The sequence below is a fragment of the Sycon ciliatum genome, chromosome 1 (genome assembly GCF_964019385.1).
Source record: "Sycon ciliatum chromosome 1, ocSycCili1.1, whole genome shotgun sequence".
NCBI classification, from domain to species: Eukaryota; Metazoa; Porifera; class Calcarea; order Leucosolenida; family Sycettidae; genus Sycon; species Sycon ciliatum.
In genome coordinates, this window is record NC_088643.1 from 95,379,921 (window position 1) to 95,399,507 (window position 19,587).

A 19,587-nucleotide genomic window follows, 5' to 3' on the forward strand; every position below is an offset into this window, starting at 1 on the left:
ACGTCGGGAAATGAAAAAAAAGACTTTTCCTCCTTTGTTTTTTTTTGGATTTTGACGCAAAATCAGCAAAAATGAAGTCAGGCAAAATGCAAAAAAATTGTGCTTCTCTTGAAGAAATTGTTATTCCAAGTAGTATTTTTAGAATTGTGTAGATTCTATCTTTCAGATTCTGCTCAAGCTAGTGTTGAAGCGAAGATATGATAATCATGATCTGTCGAAGACGTAACGCTTCCCATTAGATGCTGAGGGTTTTAGTCTGGAATCCCAAGTTGGTGCCAGTGCTTTCTAGCTATAAGTATGGCGACAAAAGCTGAACCTATTCCATATCCACCTCAAGGTAACGAAATTCATCCACATTGCCATCACTGGACTCTACATTCTGTACTGTACAATCTTAGCCGTCATACTCCTGTGTGTGTAAGATATTGAATAGGAGTTGAACAATGTAATTCATGCTTTCTCATTTTTTAGACCGAGAACAACAGAATATAATCGACAAACTTGCGAACTTCGTTGCTCGAAATGGAAAAGAATTCGAGCTTATGACGAAGGAGAAGCAGAAGGACAATGCCAAGTTTGACTTCTTGTTTGGTGGTGAATTTCATCGATATTACGAGTGGAAAATATCAGCTGAAAAGACTGGTGAGTCAGTAACTTACTGAGAGGCTAGTCAACAATCATACATACCACCAAGAGTACATACCACATAGCCTCTTTGCTGCGAACATCATTTCTCCTGCCCCAAATGTTTTGGCGTGGCCCATCCTCAGGTCGGAACTCCATGATCAGGACTGCCGGAAGCAGTTCTTGATTGGTCCGGTAGTTTCAGTGCCTTTCAAACAGTCTGTGTATGATATGGCGGGTACACATGACCTCCATAATAGTAGACATGTGTTGGTGGCTAGCATGTTGGTCCGGTGACAACCTGACCAACCAGACTGGTTCCAGCGGCCCTGATGATTCCCTTGGTACCAAGGGAATGAGAAAAGTGGCGGGATGAGTTTGTGTGTGGATAGATGAATTTGAACTACAGTGCTGCTCAATGAAATCCAGTGTGCGCCTTGCACCATTTCGCAGCCCAGTGTTCTCAGGTCTAGGGAGGGCTGTGCAACGCACGGCGCGTACTAGAGTGACGTGACTGGATTTCATTGAGCAGCACTGTAGAATGATGTGGAACTGGAGCCATACATGGACACGTGTGTAAAGACAAAATTAAAAGTTCCTAAACTCAGTACAACCGGCTAGCTCACACACACACACACAAACGCACATTCTGTCCCCTTGGAAAAACGCGATTCCGCGGCCGCGGCAAATTTCGCAGAAGTTGCCATCATCCGCGGAAATCACGGAATCCACACTTTTGCCCGCGGAATCTGAATTTTTTAGGGTAAATTCAAAGAAGATAACCTAATGTTAAATATTCAGAAAACACAATATATTACAGTAACTAAAGCCGACTCCTCTTGGCGATCTGTCAAGCTGCTTGGCTCTTTGTTGGGGTCCGCAGAGGATATTCAGGCAAGAATAGGTGCTGCGAATAGAGCGTTCGGCTCCATTTCGTGGAAGCGTCATAAACTGAGCTCCAGACTTTGTATGTTCTCTGCCCTCATTTTGCCTATCCTGTTGTATAACTGCGGACTGTGGGCCCTGACACAGCAACTCAGTAATCGGCTGGACGCATGGCACCGCAGAAAATTGCGGTACCTGCTTGGTGTGGTGTACCCTCACCACATGTCGAATGCCAAGGTGTACGCCTCAACGCGACAAGGCCCAGTCAGCACTACCTGTCGCAGACGTCGGCTGCTCTGGCTGGGCCATGTTGTTCGCGAAGGACGTAACTCAGCGTCCTACCAAGCACTGGAGATGGCAATTAATACCCGGGACATCAAGCGCCCACGTGGCCGACCCCATCTCAGATGGATTGACAATATTAAAAGTGATCTAAAGCACGCCAATATTGATATTTCTGACTGTTTTGAACTGGCTCTAGACAAGAAAGAATGGCTGATGCTTGTGGAAAAATGTGCTGCGCTTGCGTAGTTGTTCTTACTGCGATACGTTCTAACAATAATGAGATGCCTTTTGTCGGCTCTTCTGCCTGGATTTCGTTGACAGATGCGTTAAGCCCATGGATCCTTCCATGAGTGACATGCGAACTGTAACTATTATTATTATTATTATTAAATTACTGAAATTACTACTCAGAAAGCAGCAGAAAAACTACTTTGCGATCTGTTTGAGCACATTTCTCTTGCCAGTGCAGGTCTCTCCAAGATTCTTCACTCTTATTCAGTTTGTGACTGCAAAGGATAGTATGAAAAGTGCTCCTTCATGCGACTAGTTGTCATATCCTCTACGAGGAGGGTGAAAAACTTGCAGAAAGTGCCGCAGATTATTGATTTTACAGCAGAAAATGCCGCAGAAAACCCCTCTTTTCCCCGCGGAATTTGCCGCGGAATTTTGAATTCTTGGCCGCGTTTTTCCAAAGGGACAGCACATTGCTGTGCAATTATGCGAAACCTCACATTTATAGACTATCACCACACCGAAATATGTACATGTACAGCGATTTTCAAGGCATCATGTCATGACTGTGTGGCGAGAATTGATTCATCGATGACCATGGGGATGGATAAAGTGGAGGTGCTAGCTTAAGACACATCATGTCTCACTACAATGTTCCTCTATACGGTTCCTCTGCCGATTCTCTCCATCTCGCTAACACACGCCTCATAGTGATAGCTTTGAATAAATTATACAGGTATCCAGAGGTAAACATTACGGGTTAAGAAAGGACCAATAAGTTCTGAGTTATGACTAACACTCCACCAAGATAACGAGATCTAATACAGTCAGATAAAGCGACAACAAGGCACAAAACTGACAGAAATATTGAGGCATTCAACGACCTGACACCTAACTCCAACATATCTACGAGGCGCAAACCAACAAACTTCCAATTTGGAAGGCTCAGGTTAGGGAAGGTCCAAAGAGGTAATTAATAGTAACTTAATATTGGCTCAACATCCGAGTTTTGATTAGCAATGATTTGTCTTCACTTTCGTCTATTTATGGCTCCAGCTCCACGCTCCACTAGATCTGTCTGGGATGGCCTGTGTATGGAGTTGTGTAGGCATCTCGAGCCTGAGATATGGGTCCATTTTTTGTAAGCATGTACTTAAAGCGTGTGTTGTACGTGTCTCTTGCACTATGCTTGCTTGCGACTGTTGTCTGCAGCCATGGCAGGTTCTATGCCAGCGTCTGGACAGAGTACATGGCAGGGTTCAGACCAGGGCCAGCCTAGTGCTAATACGTACGCACAGTTTGCTGGAGAAGATCAGTATACACAGCAGCAGCAGCAACTGAATTACCAACAACAACAGCAGCAGCAACAGCCAGGGCAGCAATACCAGGCTCAGCAGTCTCATGGGCAAATGAATCAGCCCGGTTACTTTCCGTCTCAGCAAGGTTAGATAGAGCGCTGGCAATGCACTGCAGGCGTACACATGTACTTGACTTTCACTGCATTTCATTCTTTTCACTTATGCATTGCACATTGGCTGATAACTGTAATGGTACCATTGTAGTGTTGTCTGAAAGGGCATTGCATGGTGTTTACCATGATATTATACCCTTTCCTCTAGTCTCTCTCTCTCTCTCCCCCTTTCTCTCTTTCTCTCTCTCTCTCTCTCTCTCTCTCTCTCTCTCTCTCTCTCTCTCTCTCTCTCTCTCTCTCTCTCTCTCTCTCTCTCTCTCTCTTCTCCAATGGGTTGCACTAGCAAGCCTTGGACTTGTAGCTGTAAAGAAATATGACAATCGCACAATGGGTGTCTCTGGGGACCAGTAAAAGGCTGTATATTTCCGTGTATAGCAAACCGCCCAAAGTTTACGTCACTAAATGTTTTCTACTGCTCGAAGGCAATGTGTTTGTGAGGGCAAATGTCCGCAGAGTACTGTGATCACATATGCAGCCATTGTTGCAGTGTGTGCATGTGCTAGTGGCATTTTAGTATATGCGTTACACCATCCTCGCAAAAATCGGAAACTTAAAAAAGCACATGAACATTTAATAGTCAGCTGGCAATATTAGCTATGGGTTTGCTGCTCTTGACTTCTAGTCTGTATGTCTACAGTGTGTGAACTTGTTTGACATCATTGAGATCCAGCATTGGGGAAACTACCTTTTTCTAATCCTGATTTCACTTCATTATGTCTCCCGTTTCTCATGTTTCTATCAATGTCCTTATTCTAGGCCAGCAGCCACAACAGCAGCAGGCGTATCAAGGTACGTGGCAACAGCAGCAGCAGCAATATCAGCAACAGCAAGGCGTGCAGTCGCATGCCAGCACTCAGCAATTCCAGCAAGCTGGTGAACAGCAGCAGCAGCAACCGGCCCAGTCAGCTGACACCTCTGGCCATCAGATTCCGGACATGGGAGAATTTGAGCATGTCCTGTCTGCTGTCATGGACAAGGGAACGAAAGATGCTATATCTGTGAGTTTGCCAGTGCTTGCTTGTAGATAGGCTTGTGTTTGATGCCATTGCTGTTCTGGATCTAGCTGTTCTCGGTCTGGATTCAATAGTTTTTGAGTTCCCGTCTGATTCTCACCTGAGTTATTCGTTTGTGTGCATGGTGTCTTTTACAGGCTGGCAAGAACTGGATATTTCAAGTTGCTCAATCGGACTATCATGCCTATCACGTAGCCCAGTACATGTACTTCAGGTGAGCCCACGCATGCTGCTGCTGCTGCTGCTGCTTCAGTATACCTGTATACAATGGGCATAGGGAGTCTGATTTGTGGAGGAGCCCATTAGAATTTTGGATGCTTGTGATCCTAGAGTTCACCAGCGCATCTCAGTGTATTGCCACGACAATGTTGTTGGGTGAAGCTGCTAGTCTCCCTCATTCTTTAACTGCATTGTTTCTTTTCCTTCCCCACAATGTCTTGCTCTCATTCTGGTCCAGGGCATCCAATCAGTCAGCCACCTTCTCACAGCGACTACATATTGTTTACTTGGTCAACGATATCTTTCACCGCTGGTAAGTACAGTGGGAGGTAGTGTGGCATGGTGCTCATTGTTCTAAGGCAGTGTCAACTGTCTGACAATGTACAAACAAGTACATGTACTACAGTAAACTGATTGTATAGTGCACCTCCAGCAGGGACACATAGAGACACAGTACCCGAGTAGTTGTGGTAGCTGATGTGTACTCAGTACTCTATATCCGAGGTCAAACGACTGGATAAGAATGGATAGCCTCTACTCAAATACAGGTAGACTCCCTCTAATTCGAATACGGTATGATTCGAACCTTCCGTGTAATTCGAACTTTTTCGTCGTACCGATCTTCTGCAAGTCATTTAAAGTCAAAATCGAATGCATAATTCGAAGTACGAAAAGTGCGCCGGTTGGATAATTCGAACCCAGTCTTCGTACAGAAGAGCTGTTTACAGTACATTGCCTATGCTCTTTGAACGCTTATTTCGAAGTGAGATTGAGTTGCTATCCTTGTATTTCGAAGTTCATTCTTTTCTCCTTCTCTAGCCAAGAGTAGCTCAAAAATCGATCGATGGTCCGCTGCAGGATCGACTATAGCGTTCAAGAAACCCACCTTCTCTCGAAATTTAGTTCAAGCCCGTGCGAGGCAAATTGCAAAGGTTTGATTGAAGACGACTTCTTCCAGGTGGCTGACTCTCTTCGCGGATCTCGATGGCCTTTCTTGCCGCGCCAGCTCGTGCGCGGAGACGTTGGCGCACAACAACACTATTGTCGTAAATATTGTCTATGCCTACGCTCCACTTCCGTTCTTCAGAACGACGTGCTGCTGTCCGACGGCCTTTCATGACGCGGATTAGGCAGCGCAGTTCTTTTCCGTTGAAATTGTTTCAGGAAAGCTGCAGTGACTGACAACTTCTTCACTAGAAGTAGAAGATGAAGATAATAATGTCAAATGATTTTGTGTCGATCCAGTGTTTTGATGATCCGTTGTACATGACCGGTACGACCGCCTATCTTTCGTTGATGCAAATAAAAAATAATGTGCAAAAAATATTCAGCATGGGATTTCAAGCATTTTGACATACATATCAGTGTATGGGGCTGCATTTGGATAATTAGAAGTTCCGGATAATTAGAAGTTAGGGCCTGGCAATTTGAGGTTCGAATTAAAGGGAGTCTACCTGTAGTACTTTACATTTGATGCAAAGAGAAAAATGTGGTATATCTAGGATACTTGATGCTAAGGTTTCACTGTATACTCGTTCTAGGTGCTTTTCCAGTTTATCCATGTACTATGCGGGTGCAAGCGAATGCTTCCACTTGTGTTTTTAAAATCACTGTGGCTCCATTATTATTCTGTGCGGGCACGTACATAATTATGTGTCTGTGTGTGTGTCTGTGTGTGTCTGTGTGTGTTCAGTGCTCGGAAAGGTGGACAAGAGCTGAAAGCGGTAAGGCACATACCAGTAGTTGTACGTGTTATGCCCAAGCAATGATGTCCTGGCAAAGTGCCACATCATTGACTAACACTTGGGATCTAGCCTAGTAATTATTTGAGTGTGTCATGCATTGAGTAAGGGGTCGTCCGCAATTATCGAAAGTTTTTTCCAATCCGTAGTAGCTTCGAAAGTGGGTGGGTGGGTCAAGGCCAGTTACGGATTGAAAAACTTCCGAAATGACACGTGCGCGTGCCACGTGTACGTCTACGTGTAGCCCCTGTTTTCCACGCGCGGCTGCGCGCGAACTGTCTACTACAAATATTTTTGTAGTTCTGGCAGTTTCTGCGCCCCCGCGCGCGCTTCCTTGGCTGCTCCTGGGCCGGGGATCATACAGTTCGGCGCATTCGACGGCGAGTCGACCCTTCTATTTTTGAGTTTCACTGTCTCCTTCGTCCAGAGTACCGTCTTCCATGCACTCCTTTGGAGTCCTTCCGTCTAGCGCTGGCGCTGACGACTGTTATTGACTATGTCCAGACAGGCGACGTTGTTTGGAAAGGCGGTGAAGAAGCAGCCCTTTTTCAAAACCGCTGGTGACTCTGATTATTACAGAACAATAAATTGCTTGTGGCAGTTGTCCAAGACGACGAACAAGGATGTATTCTTTGCCGAAGCGAAAAAGGAATGGACGAGTATTGGGTTGTGTGTCCATCAATAATATTTTATTACGGACTGGGGGGGGGGGGGGGTGGGTGGGTGAGGAAAAATTTGAAGCTACTACGGATTGGAAAAAACTTTCGATAATTGCGGACGACCCCTAACACGTGGGATCTAGCCTAGTAATTATTTTAGCACATTAAAACTGTAACCCTAGCTGGGAGAAGAAAGAGGAAATCACCATGTCAGAAGTGGGTACTGTAAAGCGTGAAATTTTCGCGGCGTTTTTAGTTCGCGTTTTCAGAATCCGGACAGGTTTGCGAGGTTTTAATTTTGCGATTGCAGAATTTGAAAATTTTAAAGCAGAGATTTTCAGCCAAAGAAGGCTAAGCAAGGACAAGCTACCGAACAAGCTACCGGAGGGAGAGATTTTGAAAGAAAGACAGCTCACAAAGGAGAGGATGGTCTAAAGGTAAGTACTAAAACACTGTGCTATATTTTGAACACCTGAGTGGTGCTTATTCAGTGACATGAACAATGAGATGTCTATTCCAGGATTACATAAGCATTGCAAGGATTACTTGAAGCAGTCCAAAATGCCAGCTTTGCAGAAACCATCCTCGAGACACTTCATGCCGCGGAGCTCCTGTAGGACGGAAATAAGCCAATGAGCATGTCGGGGCTTGACTGTAGAAACCTTCAAGTCCACCTTCACGTTCTCAAGTGACTCTCCAGCGTCCAGGGCATGTTTGATGGAGTCTGCATACCAGTCAGCAAACCTGTTCTTCATATTTGACTTGAATACATCATTGACGGAAAGATCAAGAGGCTGCAGCTCGCCGGTGCATCCAGCAGGGATGAACACCTGATGAATATTGTGCTGCGTTAGCTTGGCAAGGACGGACGGGCTGCGGTGTGATGCAAACACGTCGAATATTGCAAGTGCTGGCTGGTTGTCTGCAAGTTTCATTTCCTGGCGGGTGGACTTCACATGGGGGATAATGACCTTATCCACAAACTCAAGCATCGTCTCCTCCGTGCTCCAATGACTGGCGCTATGGGTGACGTTCCATTCGTCAGGAAATGTAACCTTTGCGTGGCAGCCTTCAGTTTTCCCCGCATAGATTACCTGAGGTGGAAGGAGATAGCCATCAACAGAGACTCCCAACAGGAGTGTTACCTCTCGTTTGTCGTCCTTCCCTACAACTGCAACTTGCTTCGACCCCTTGTCTGCTAATGTCCAAGAGTGCACTGGGACTAGCTTGGTACCTGTCTGGTCCCAATTGACCACGAGTTTCTTGGGGATTGTGATGATATTGGAACTATATCATTTGGTGCTACACACCAAGATAAAATAACAAGGATGACAGCCCTTCAGGGTTAGTTGTCGGTTAGCCGGACAAGAGTGGGTTGTTGGTGTGTCCTCCCCTAGGCCCTTCACAGGGATGGAGTGCTCCTCAACCACTTTCTCAATTCTCTCCAGAAACGCACGCTTCAGATCTGGCAAGTCAGCTGGTATCTTCCTGGCTGTTTTTGTGGCCTTGCGTTTGACGCTTCCTGAAAGAGTCCGCCCACTCTCTTGTCAGGTTAATGCCGCCGCCGTGTTTTTTCAGCAGCGATTTGTCTTTATGCCTTACAATACCAGAGGCAGCTGCTAGGATGATTCTGGAGCTGACTGGAGCGCCAGCTTGCCTCAGCGATCGCACGTAGGATGCCACCTCCGCGTCCATGTCGCCCAGCAGAAGAGAACGTCCACGAGCAACGTGTGGAAGCTCCTTTACCAAGGCAGGATCACCGACGAGTTTCACTTCACCAAGGTACAGGCGTTTACAATGTCGTACAGTACTTTCGTTCACAGGATGACCAAGAGATTTCGAGAACTTTTGAACAGCTGATTTGTTTCCGCTTTCAGTGGTGTGTCGACCGATCTTAGCTCTCACCTCATCCGTGTATCTATGGTAATCACCACGCTTCCTCTTCTTTTTCTCAAACGTAGCCAGCTCCTTTTCCACGGCGCAGTTTGCTGCAGCGACGGTACTGCTTGCCGCAGGAGGAAGGTATGAAGCCTGCTTCACAGTGCTGCTGTCATCAGTTTTCTGCATCCACTGAAGGAGCGACATACTACTAGTGACCAGAGAGAAGCAGTAGTGCGATCGTCAAGGGAAAACTTCAAAAGGATGTGAAAGGAATGAACTTCGGTCCGAGTTATTTGTACAGTAGTGGTGCAAGGAAACTCTTGGTGGCAATCTTCACGAATACGCTGGATTGCGCTACTATTTGTGCTACTGTGGCATTCTTGCTAAACCTTTCATGGATCTCCTTTTCGCGCTGTCTAAATTTCGCGATTTCCACGCGGTCGCGAATTTCGCAGAAATTAGACCATGGCAATAATTTCACGGTTTACAGTATACTGTAGAGAAAGACCAGTTCATTCCAGACCATAATTTATCCTTTCATTTGAAGTGTTGTTTCACTCAAGAACAAATGAACACTCTCACCTCATCTACTTCATGTTCTATGCAATTCTCAATTTCTCGGTTTATGAATTTTTGTTAGATTTTCATTCAGAACTAATTTTTGTTCTCTCGTGATGCTGAATTTGGAATTATAGCCAAATCAAGTGCAAAGGATTATGTTCTGTTAGGGCCTGGTCAGACTGCGGCAAAATCGAAATAATCCTAGGATTATAATCCGAATCTCCATAGTAACTTGCCGCCAGAGCGGCAAAAGCGAGAGTTGACGCTCCAAAAAAAAAGCAAGAACGGGCCACGCTTTTCCGCTCCAAACAGGATTTGACGCTGATACGCCATTGACGCTGATAATCACTGATTTTTTCATCTCGATATCGATCAGCTAATTGGCCACGGACAACAACAAAACTCATAAGGATGGTTGCAAGGATTGCACTGAAGGTGTTGGCGATCCCAAGGTGAAGGAATTTGACGTCGTTCGTGGAGATTACCACTTGACGCTCGAGTTTGAATTTTGAATTTTCATTCTCCCCACATGTGTAGTGTGATCGCGATTCAAATTCTGGACGCTGTTCTTTTTTCGTCAGGCAACCAAAAGTTGCCGCAGTCTGACCAGGCCCTTAGACTCAGGTAGAGAGCCAAGGATTAATTTAAAGAAGAAATGAGGACCAAAGAACTACAAGTTACGCTATATTGTCCACTAACACCACCAGTTAGTTTAGTTATACTTATAGAGTATGTTCTGCCTCTACATTGTATACTAGTACATCATAACACATGATGTGCATCTGCAGAAATGCATCAAAGACATGATTGTGTCTTGTCTCTGCATACATGTACATTGTATAATAACAAAAAAATAATTATTATGTGTGTGTATGTGTGCGTCTGCGTCTGTATGTGCCTGTGTGTATGTGTGTATGTACGTGTGCCTGTGTGTGTGCCTGTGTGTGCCTGTGTGGGTGTGTATGTGTGTGGGTGCCCATGTGCCTGTGTGTGTGTGTGGGTGGCAGGCCATTGAGACTGCGATTGTTCCCATATTCTGTGTGACCTACTCCGATGAAGCAGACAACGTCCAGAGACTGAGCAAGGTACACGCTTTTTTTCTTCTTCACACACCCTAGCTAGGGACAACTGCTACTGCATCACTACACACACACGCATGCACACACACACACACACACACACACACACACACACACACACACACACACACACACACACACACACACACACTACATCTTGTTGAAATATTAACTGGCAGTAGTTTGAAGGTACAAACTGGAAGATTGTTCAATCACCAGGATTGCCCTGCAGCATCAGTCAGTCATTAGAGAGGTTCCGCATAACGTAATTACGTTCATAACGTAATTACGTTAGTAAAAAACGTAGTCGATCTACGGAAAGTCTTACGTAAACTGCATGCGCATCTGTGTTCCGCCATACGGAGTTTTCAAATCACGTAGCTGCCCTGGGCAACTCCGAACACGGCAGTGTACGACCAGATCGACCTGGGGAGAGAGTCATAAATTTGTACCCCAATCCACTTACGGACCAGCTACGTTATCAGAGCCCTATCTACGTACTCTACGTAGACAACTTTCCGTAAGTGGAGTGCAAACTCGCGAATTCACGGGTTTTCCCCGCCCACTAACGTAAAGTTGCTCAACTTTACGTAGTGCGGAACCTCTCTATTGTGGAGAGACAGGTTGTGTGATGTGGCGAACCGCACATGTGCATGATGTATCATGTATCATAGTGAGCATGTGTCTACACGTACAGTACGTGTTTGTGTGCTGTATTACCTTCATAGTGTGATTGTGTCATAGTGTGATAGTGTAAGTCTACACGATCGTCATGTACGTGTATGTGCACATATGTGTGTGTGTATGTGTGTTTTGTTGTGCGTGTGTGTGTGTGTGTGTGTGTGTGTGGCTGTGTCTGTGTATGTTACATGTAGGTCGTTGGTCTATGGGAGCAGAATAGCTATGTGTCAAAGGGCACCACCGACGTGAGTATGAGTATCATGCCCGTTGACAATAAAACCCTCTTATGCAGTTGTCCCAGCGATGCTCGTGATCATGATTGATGCTCGTGATCATGATGCTCCCTCTTATGCAGTTGTCCCAGTGGTGCCCGTGATCAGGATGCTATCCCACTACTTTTCCAAGGAAACTTGGAGCTTGTGGCAGTGGCATTCTGATGCTTGTCCATTCATGTTTGTACAACTATTAGGCCAGTGGATGCAGGCTATTTGTGATAGGAATTGTATGCTGTTCCTTAGCTTTCCTTTAATAGCTGTATTTGGGCATGACTGCTGCATACCTACATTCTCTTGTGAGCAGTTTGATGATGATGATGATCATCATCATCATCATCATCATGGTTCTGCGGGTCCTTCCGGCCTGGACGCGGATGCTTGGCGGCGGCTATGCACATGTTACAAAGGTGCATCTACTGATCTGCGTGAGGCAGTGGCGTGCTTCACACGCTTGATCTGTACCGACTCAGTCCCCTCCGGCTCACTCACACCGTACACAGCTTGCAGACTCATTGCCCTCAACAAGAACCCTGGCGTTCGGCCAATAGGGGTATGTGAAGTGTTTCGTAGACTGTGCTCCAAGGCGGCATTGTTTCTGATGAAACCCGACATTATGCAAGCCTGCGGACCAGTTCAGGCCTGCACGGGCATCCCGGCTGGGGTGGAGGCTATGGTGCACTCAATGACGGCTGCCTTTGCTTCGGAAAAGGCTGAGGCAGTGTTGCTAGTCGATGCTCGCAATGCCTTCAATAGCTTGAATCGCCGCGCTGCATTGCACAATATTGCTCGAGTATGCCCCCCGCTAGCACAAATAACATTGAATACTTACCAAGACCCTGCATCCCTCTTTGTGCGTGGTGGCCAGTCTTTATTGTCACAGGAGGGTACAACCCAGGGTGACCCTCTTGCGATGGCCATTTATGCCACGGCTCTCACCCCTCTCGTCAAGTCAGTCGGAACCAATGTTGCAGATGTGTGCCAGGGATGGTTTGCAGATGACTCGGCAGCTGCCGGAGGGCTCTCCCCATTGCGAAAGTGGTACAACCTCCTTAAGGAAGAGGGCCAAAAATACGGCTACAACATCAACGAAACAAAAACGCAACTACTCGTCAAGCCTGGCTTTGAGTCCTTGGCTGCCGAGACTTTTGGTGACACAACTATCCACGTCAAGTCTCGTGGCGTACAGTATCTGGGCGCTGCTATCGGGACTGAGGCATTCCTCGGAGAATTCAAAGAGACAAAAGTAGAAGAGTGGGCGAAACATACAGAGATTTTAGCAAATTATGCCGCATCAGAGCCGCATGCAGCATACTCTGCGTTGACCCATGGCTTAGTCAACAGATGGAACTATGTGTTTCGAACTATGGCTGTTTCTGCGGAGGACTTGGCGCCGTTGGAGCGGGAGCTTCACTCCTCACTTCTACCGGAGCTCGTGGGACAACCGAGCGTGCCTCTGAAAGACATTGATATTCTAAAGCTCCCGACACGGGATGGTGGGATGGCCCTTCCGGACCTCACGACTCGACCACGGTTTGAGCACCAGGGCTCCAAGCAAGTGTCCGGACCTATGGTGAAGGAGGTTCTGGGCGATTTCGCTAAGGATAGCGATCCAATTTCTCTCGCTGGAGATGTGCCGGCTTCTGCAGATACTGCTGACCGTGGTGGAGCGTCTCCCACTCCCACGATGACGGCAACGGAGGTGCAGCCGCGGGAGGTCGCTGGCAACTCAAACCCTGGACCGGATGTGGCTGCTGATGTTGCTGGTGCTGGTACCCCCTTTCAGAGGATGATCGATGAAATGCGTCACAAAAAGCGTGTCGTCCACACCGAAAACCGGGAGCGCGCAAAGGCAGCCAGGAACAAAATAGTGGACACGAGCGATGAGATGACGAAGCGACGAATAGAAGAACACACGGAGAAAGGATCATCCTCATGGCTGAGCGTGCTGCCCCTGGCGGAGCATGGCTTTCGTCTCACCAAGCGTGACTTCCGGGATGCTCTGGCATTGAGATATGCATGGCCGCTAGCCAATACACCAGCAACCTGTGTGTGTGGTGAGCTGTTCTCAGTTGAGCATCAGCTATGTTGCGCCAGGGGCGGCTTCCCGACACTTCGTCATAACGAGATACGTGACCTGCTGGCGAGGGAATTGACTGAAGTCTGCACTGCCGTTTCGACAGAACCAGCGCTGCAACCTCTTTCTGGTGAGAGGTTTCCTCTTCGGTCAACGAACCGCCGAGAGGATGCGCGTCTGGACATAGCCGCTCGAGGGTTTTGGACCCGTGGGGAGGAAGCTTTTTTTGATGTAAGGGTATTTTGCCCAGATGCTCCTTCCTACGGGTCCAGAACCCTCCCTGCATTGTACCAGCAGCACGAGCGGCGTAAGTGGAACGAATATGGGCCAAGAGTCACAAATGTAGAAAGAGCCGCTTTCACACCTCTCGTGTTCTCTGTGCATGGTGGTTGTGGGAGGCTGTGCAATGTGTTCCTCAAGAGACTGTGCCAGATGCAGGCCGAGTCATCGGGATCTCACTATTCCCAGGTCATTGGTTTACTCCGCTGTCGGCTGTCTTTTGCTTTGCTGCGTGCTGCTGTGTTGTGCATACGTGGGGCTCGGTCACGGTACCACCATCCGGCGAGATGTTTTCATGATGTCTCGATTGCCGTGGCCGAGTCAGGTCTAGTTTGTTAAGTATCGCGCTGTGTCCTGACTGTGCATGCGGGATTGGTATGGCGCTTACCCTTTTTGTTGCTGTTTTGTTGCTTTCATGCCTTTAAGCATGTAATTGTGTTCAATTGTTGTATTTCATGGAAAAACGATCTTTGCGTTGGATTCATTTAAACTATTATTTGTGTAGGGTTCCACTCTTTCATCTTGGGAAATTGTGTTTTGTTTGCCCAAAGAAGTGGCTTCATCATCATCATCATCATCATCATCATCATCATCATCATCATCATCATCATCACTATAATGTATTGTCAGCATGTCTGTGTGGACTGGGACCGGAGTAGTGGTATCCGTTCTCTTACTTGTCTCGATGTCTGCTCTTTTGCTCACTTACAGATGCTGAAAACTGTTGTGAATCAAAAGCCTGATGATGTGAGTATTCAAGTTATTCGGCTTCCGTTGTGGTATCCATCTTTGCACAGAGTTTTATTATAAGACTTTTAAGACATATCCCCAAACAAAAGCCATACACTGTATGGCTCTTGCTTGGGGGATGCACCTTTGGACAGAGCACATCATGTAAGTTGAGTTTCTCCTGGCAGTGTCTCAGCAATTGGCATCGGTAAATATTGCGGCGTAAAGGTTCTCCCTGCTCGGATTGATGCCATATCAATGTTTCACGTACAGTGTTCCAGGTTGTGTGTCATGCACTTTTCTATGCAATGCTGTGCATCTGGGAGTTGTTGAGAATATTTTCTCGGTAATGTCATTTCTCTAAGCACTCGCAGACTCCAGTGCAGCCACTCATACATTAGGGTACCTCAACTCTCCAAGTACAGTCTTTCGTTGCACGTCACTCCAATAAATAATTGAATTCACCAAATGTTCGGGCATGGCCCATCCTCAGGGTGAAAACATTCAACGTTTTTTTTTTTTGAAGTGACGTGCAGCGAAGAGACCGTATTTGGAGAGTTGAGGTACCCTGATGTAATGCCATTTCCTTGTGCTGTATACGATTATGCTTCTGTGCAGGTGGAGCGTATTACCCAGATGTGTACACAGACATGTAAGTGAGAGTGAGCAACAACACATGTGGTTAGGGGGGGGGGGGGGGGGGGGAGTAGAACTTGAGCGAGCCCACCCGTAGCTGGAAAAAGTCAGTGATCATGGATCATGCAATAATTGAAATTCTTCTCCCTTTCTCACGTTGCAACCTTTTCTTCGCTGACGTTCGAATCTCGAATCAAAGCCAGCCAACACACTCCCACACATCGACGTCTCACTCTTCTTCTAATGCTGTATACATGTTGTGGTGTTGCTGCTACTACTGCTACTGCTGTGACATACTTTCATCAAGCGCACAACAACTGACACCAAAATGCGGAAGACCGAGGGAATATCCAGTACCAGGGGTGTCGGACACGCTACGGTCACTAGACTCACTACGGCATAGGCCGTGCCACTTTTTGCCTCGGGCTCCCCACGTATCAATAAATGTAATGATTTGGGCTCTAAATTTCGAGACTTTTCCGGAGAGGTCCTCGGACAAGTACTTCAAGTACTTGAGATGGTTGACCGTACCACCCTAAAATACTTTCCGATGCCCTTTCATATTATTCATATTATTCATATTGGGGTGATTTCTGGCTTGTCGTTTGTATCTTTGAGATGTGTCCGGAATAGAAGTGTATCAGATAGGTCGTTTTTAAAAGCATGATGCATGATAGTTATAATTATGTGTTGTTCTTGCTTTGTTTCTTCTTGTTGCAGTGGACTACTCACACCCCAGCCCTGTGCCAGCTGGTACACCTTCATTCTCTGAACTGGCCAAACAACATCTAGAATTCAAACAGCAGCAGCAAGCACAGCCTGATGCAAGTTCAGAAGCACAACCCGGACATCCTGAGCAGCAACAAGATACCCAAGGAGATGAACAGCAGCAGCAACAGTCGGAAGTATCCAACAGCCGTGAGCTTGCAGCAGCTAGCCAGGAGACTGTGGGTGGTGATGAAAAGCGTCACTTCCAGGCACAGCAACCAGGTGATGGTGCGCACACACATTCCGCTAGCACCGCAACTAACCCAGCAGGTTCTCAATCTCAGCAGCAGCAACACACTGGCTTTCAAGGTCACCCTGATCAGCAAGGTAATTGGCATCATGGCGATACTCATCAGCAGTCGGCAAGTTCAGCCACCGTCGCTGGCAGCAGTGCGGCGGCTTCATCTTACACAGATCCGTATCACCATGAACGTGGTGGTGGCAGTGATGGCAGACACGGGCCGCCTGATGACCATTATCACCAACATCATCATCATCACCATCACCACCAGCAACAGCAGCAGCATAACATGCCCTCGTCACACCATGCAGACCCCTACCATCGACACCAGGCGCCATACCAAGGCGGTGGCGGTAGTGGTAGTGGTGGGGGCCATCCACACGATGACTACCACCACCATGGATCTCGGCACTACCCACCGTCAGCTGGGGGTTCCGGTGACCATGGTCCAGCATCTACTCATGGTCCCCCTGGACAGTATTTCAACCATGGTCCTGGTACACATGCTGATGACTATCCACCACCAGCGGCTGATCGTGGCTCACGATTTCATGACGACTATCGACAGCCTCCTCCGTATGATGGTGGACATCCTGCCGATGACAGGTTTGGAAGAGGCCCTCCGCCTCCTGCAGGCACTGCTGGATCATATTTTGATCACGGTCATCCACCCCCAGCTAGGTCATCGCAGCAATCCGACTCCTACTTTGACTCTGGCTTTCACGGAGAGCGTCAGCAGCCTCCACCGTCACAGCATCAGGCGGCAGCACACCACGCGCAGCATCTGCAGCCTCCAGCGTCTGCTGTACAGCCAGCAGCACCATCAGACACATTACCTACTGCAGCTGCAGGTGTACCACCACCAGCTGCTGCTGCTGCTGCTGCTCCGTATCAACCAGCACCAGCACCTGTGCCGGTTGAAGATCTGATCTTACCTTATGATCAATATCCGTATGAGTTCCAGGCAATAGAGAATGGAGAAGTGCCGCAAGTTCCTTACCATGAACTGCCTGCAGGACTCATGGTGCCGTTAGTCAAGGTGGGTTTTGCGTAGCTGCTTGTGTGTGTGTGTGTGGGGGGGGGGGGGGGGTGCGCGCGTGTGTGTGTTTTCCAGCTCTGTGGTCCTTTATAGCACTTATACTGCTCACACGAGTAGCAATGACAGCAGTTGTAGAGGCACAGTAGGTATTATATGAGTATGCATGTGTTGCCAGGTACACAATACTCTAGCCTGTATATTGCTCTGAGTATCTGCTGCTGCTGAATATCTGCTCCTGCTGCTGCTGGCTCATCATTGCTGTATTGCTCTAGAGCATTGATAGGATGTGATGGAATTCACACTCGTTTTGGGTTTGTTTCTGTCCTACTTCAGCTGGCACATAATAGCTACCTTCCCCTGGATACCAAACAGTTACGTTTGCCTAAGCCCAGACCGCCGACGAATCGCCTACTAGCTGCTATTGAGGCATTCTACAATCCGCCAGATAACAGAGATCCGTAAGCCACTTGCACATGTATTTACATTGACAGTTTTCATCTGTAGAAGACAGGCAGAGATAGAAGGGGGGAGGGGATATTACTAGGTGATTGTTACTGTTTGCAATGAGGTTTCTAGGAATGGAGAGGAGACTGGTGATGGAGGAACTGGTTTATTTCTCTCTTTGGATAGTATTGTTCTTGTCACATTTGTGCTTGCCGTGTGAAATCATAATTGAGATGTTTCTGCGGGTTATTGTTGTTGTATATCGTGGTGTGTTTAGAGATGGCTGGGAAATCGGAGCACTGGATAGGTTCTTTGATGCCAAAAGGAAAGCATTCCGGGATCAAAGACGGTGAGTAGTTTGTGTGTGTGTGTGTGTGTGTGTGTGTGTGTGTGTGTGTGTGTGTGTGTGTGTGTGTGTGCGTGTGTGTGTGTGTGTGTGAGTGTGTGGACGGCGATAGAACTCCGCGCCAGCTCCTGTTTGGTGCGCTCCTTCCGCCGAGGCCGGCTTGCGGTCCTCGGAAACGGTGGCGAGACTCTGTCAGAGCTGACCTCTCCGCAGTGAACATCGACCACACGGAATGGTACGACCTCGCCCAGGAGCGTGGGAAATGGCGCAGTGCGTATTCCGCTCAACCAGTACCGCGATCGGCTCAGCGTGACACTTCTGTGCTATGCGATGTCTGCTAGCGTACTTTCGCCCACCAGAAATACAAGAATCGCCACAAGTGCCTGGCCGAGAGGAGGAAGCCCATATCTGAGCAGTCCGGCAGCCGACTATGTAATGCGTGCGGGAGATGGTTCTTGAGTGCTGGCGGGCTAGCTTCGCATAAGTGTCTCTCCAACTCGGCTGCTGAAGTGGCGTCGGTCTCGGCTGTGGCATCGGCAGACTCGGTCCGGAAACAGCGGGTTGCCCTGCCCTGCTGCAGAGCGCATTGTCTCGGCTGCGGTCGCTGCTGCAAGTCATCCCGTGGTTTCGACCTGCATAGCTGTGCTAATTTCCTGTCCAGGAAGTAGAGCGGCGTTTCTGGATCCAATGCTGAACTCAGTGCTGTCGACCCCTGCACAGGGGACACGTGACCATTTAATGGCAGTGTTACCAAGGACCAAGGAGAGTGTGTGTGTGTGCACGCGCGCGCGTGTGTGTGTCCAGCCAGAGTCTGGGGATTTCAGGGGGTGTCGGCCGTTGGGCGGTTCATTAACCAATTGAGTCATCTTTCCAAGATTCCTTTTGAACCTCTCTCCCCTCTTCGGGGAAAACCCACAACCAGCTTATGGCAGTGAGCAAGTACAAGTATGTACTTGTATGGGTGTAAGTGTGTAAGGTTTCTCTGCAAGGTTTCTTCTGATCTTGTTCTGTCACGTTATGTTATGCACAACCGAGGAGGAGACCAACTGTTCTGTGTGTTATCTGTGTTGATAGGCGGTCGATATCCAAGTCACCACCTCCAGGGAGGAAAGGTGGTCGTTACGTTTCTTCAAGGTCAGTTTGAAGTGATTCTCTATCACTCAATGTTGACTGGATTGGCATCTCTTTGTCCTTTGCTACTACAGGACTTGCTGGATTCCACCTGGCACCATACTTTACAAGAGTTTGCGCATCAGGAACTGCTTTCTTGCTACTGAAATTCTGCTAATTGTTATAACTACGGTGGAACTGCTAATTGTTATAACTACGGTGGAACTGCTAATTGTTATAGCTACGGTGGAACTGCTAATTGTTATAACTACGGTGGAACTGCTAATTGTTATAACTACGGTGGAACTGCTAATT

General features: G+C 47.6%; 1 protein-coding gene across 1 annotated transcript in view; it reads left to right on the forward strand.

The window, feature by feature from the left end:
* The first annotated feature begins 110 nt into the window (after positions 1-110).
* The window catches only part of LOC135806650 (calcium homeostasis endoplasmic reticulum protein-like), a 31,579-nt gene continuing 12,102 nt past the window's right edge, over positions 111-19,587 (forward strand). The window contains exons 1-15 of the mRNA XM_065320878.1: positions 111-337; positions 472-642; positions 3,238-3,468; positions 4,253-4,494; positions 4,647-4,723; positions 4,967-5,041; positions 6,422-6,452; positions 10,579-10,656; positions 11,526-11,576; positions 14,671-14,706; positions 15,307-15,340; positions 16,045-17,372; positions 17,706-17,830; positions 18,094-18,165; positions 19,237-19,296. Coding sequence (XP_065176950.1) covers positions 298-337; positions 472-642; positions 3,238-3,468; positions 4,253-4,494; positions 4,647-4,723; positions 4,967-5,041; positions 6,422-6,452; positions 10,579-10,656; positions 11,526-11,576; positions 14,671-14,706; positions 15,307-15,340; positions 16,045-17,372; positions 17,706-17,830; positions 18,094-18,165; positions 19,237-19,296 — 2,651 coding nt within the window. The 5' untranslated portion in view covers positions 111-297. The remainder of the gene's footprint in view (positions 338-471; positions 643-3,237; positions 3,469-4,252; positions 4,495-4,646; positions 4,724-4,966; positions 5,042-6,421; positions 6,453-10,578; positions 10,657-11,525; positions 11,577-14,670; positions 14,707-15,306; positions 15,341-16,044; positions 17,373-17,705; positions 17,831-18,093; positions 18,166-19,236; positions 19,297-19,587) is intronic.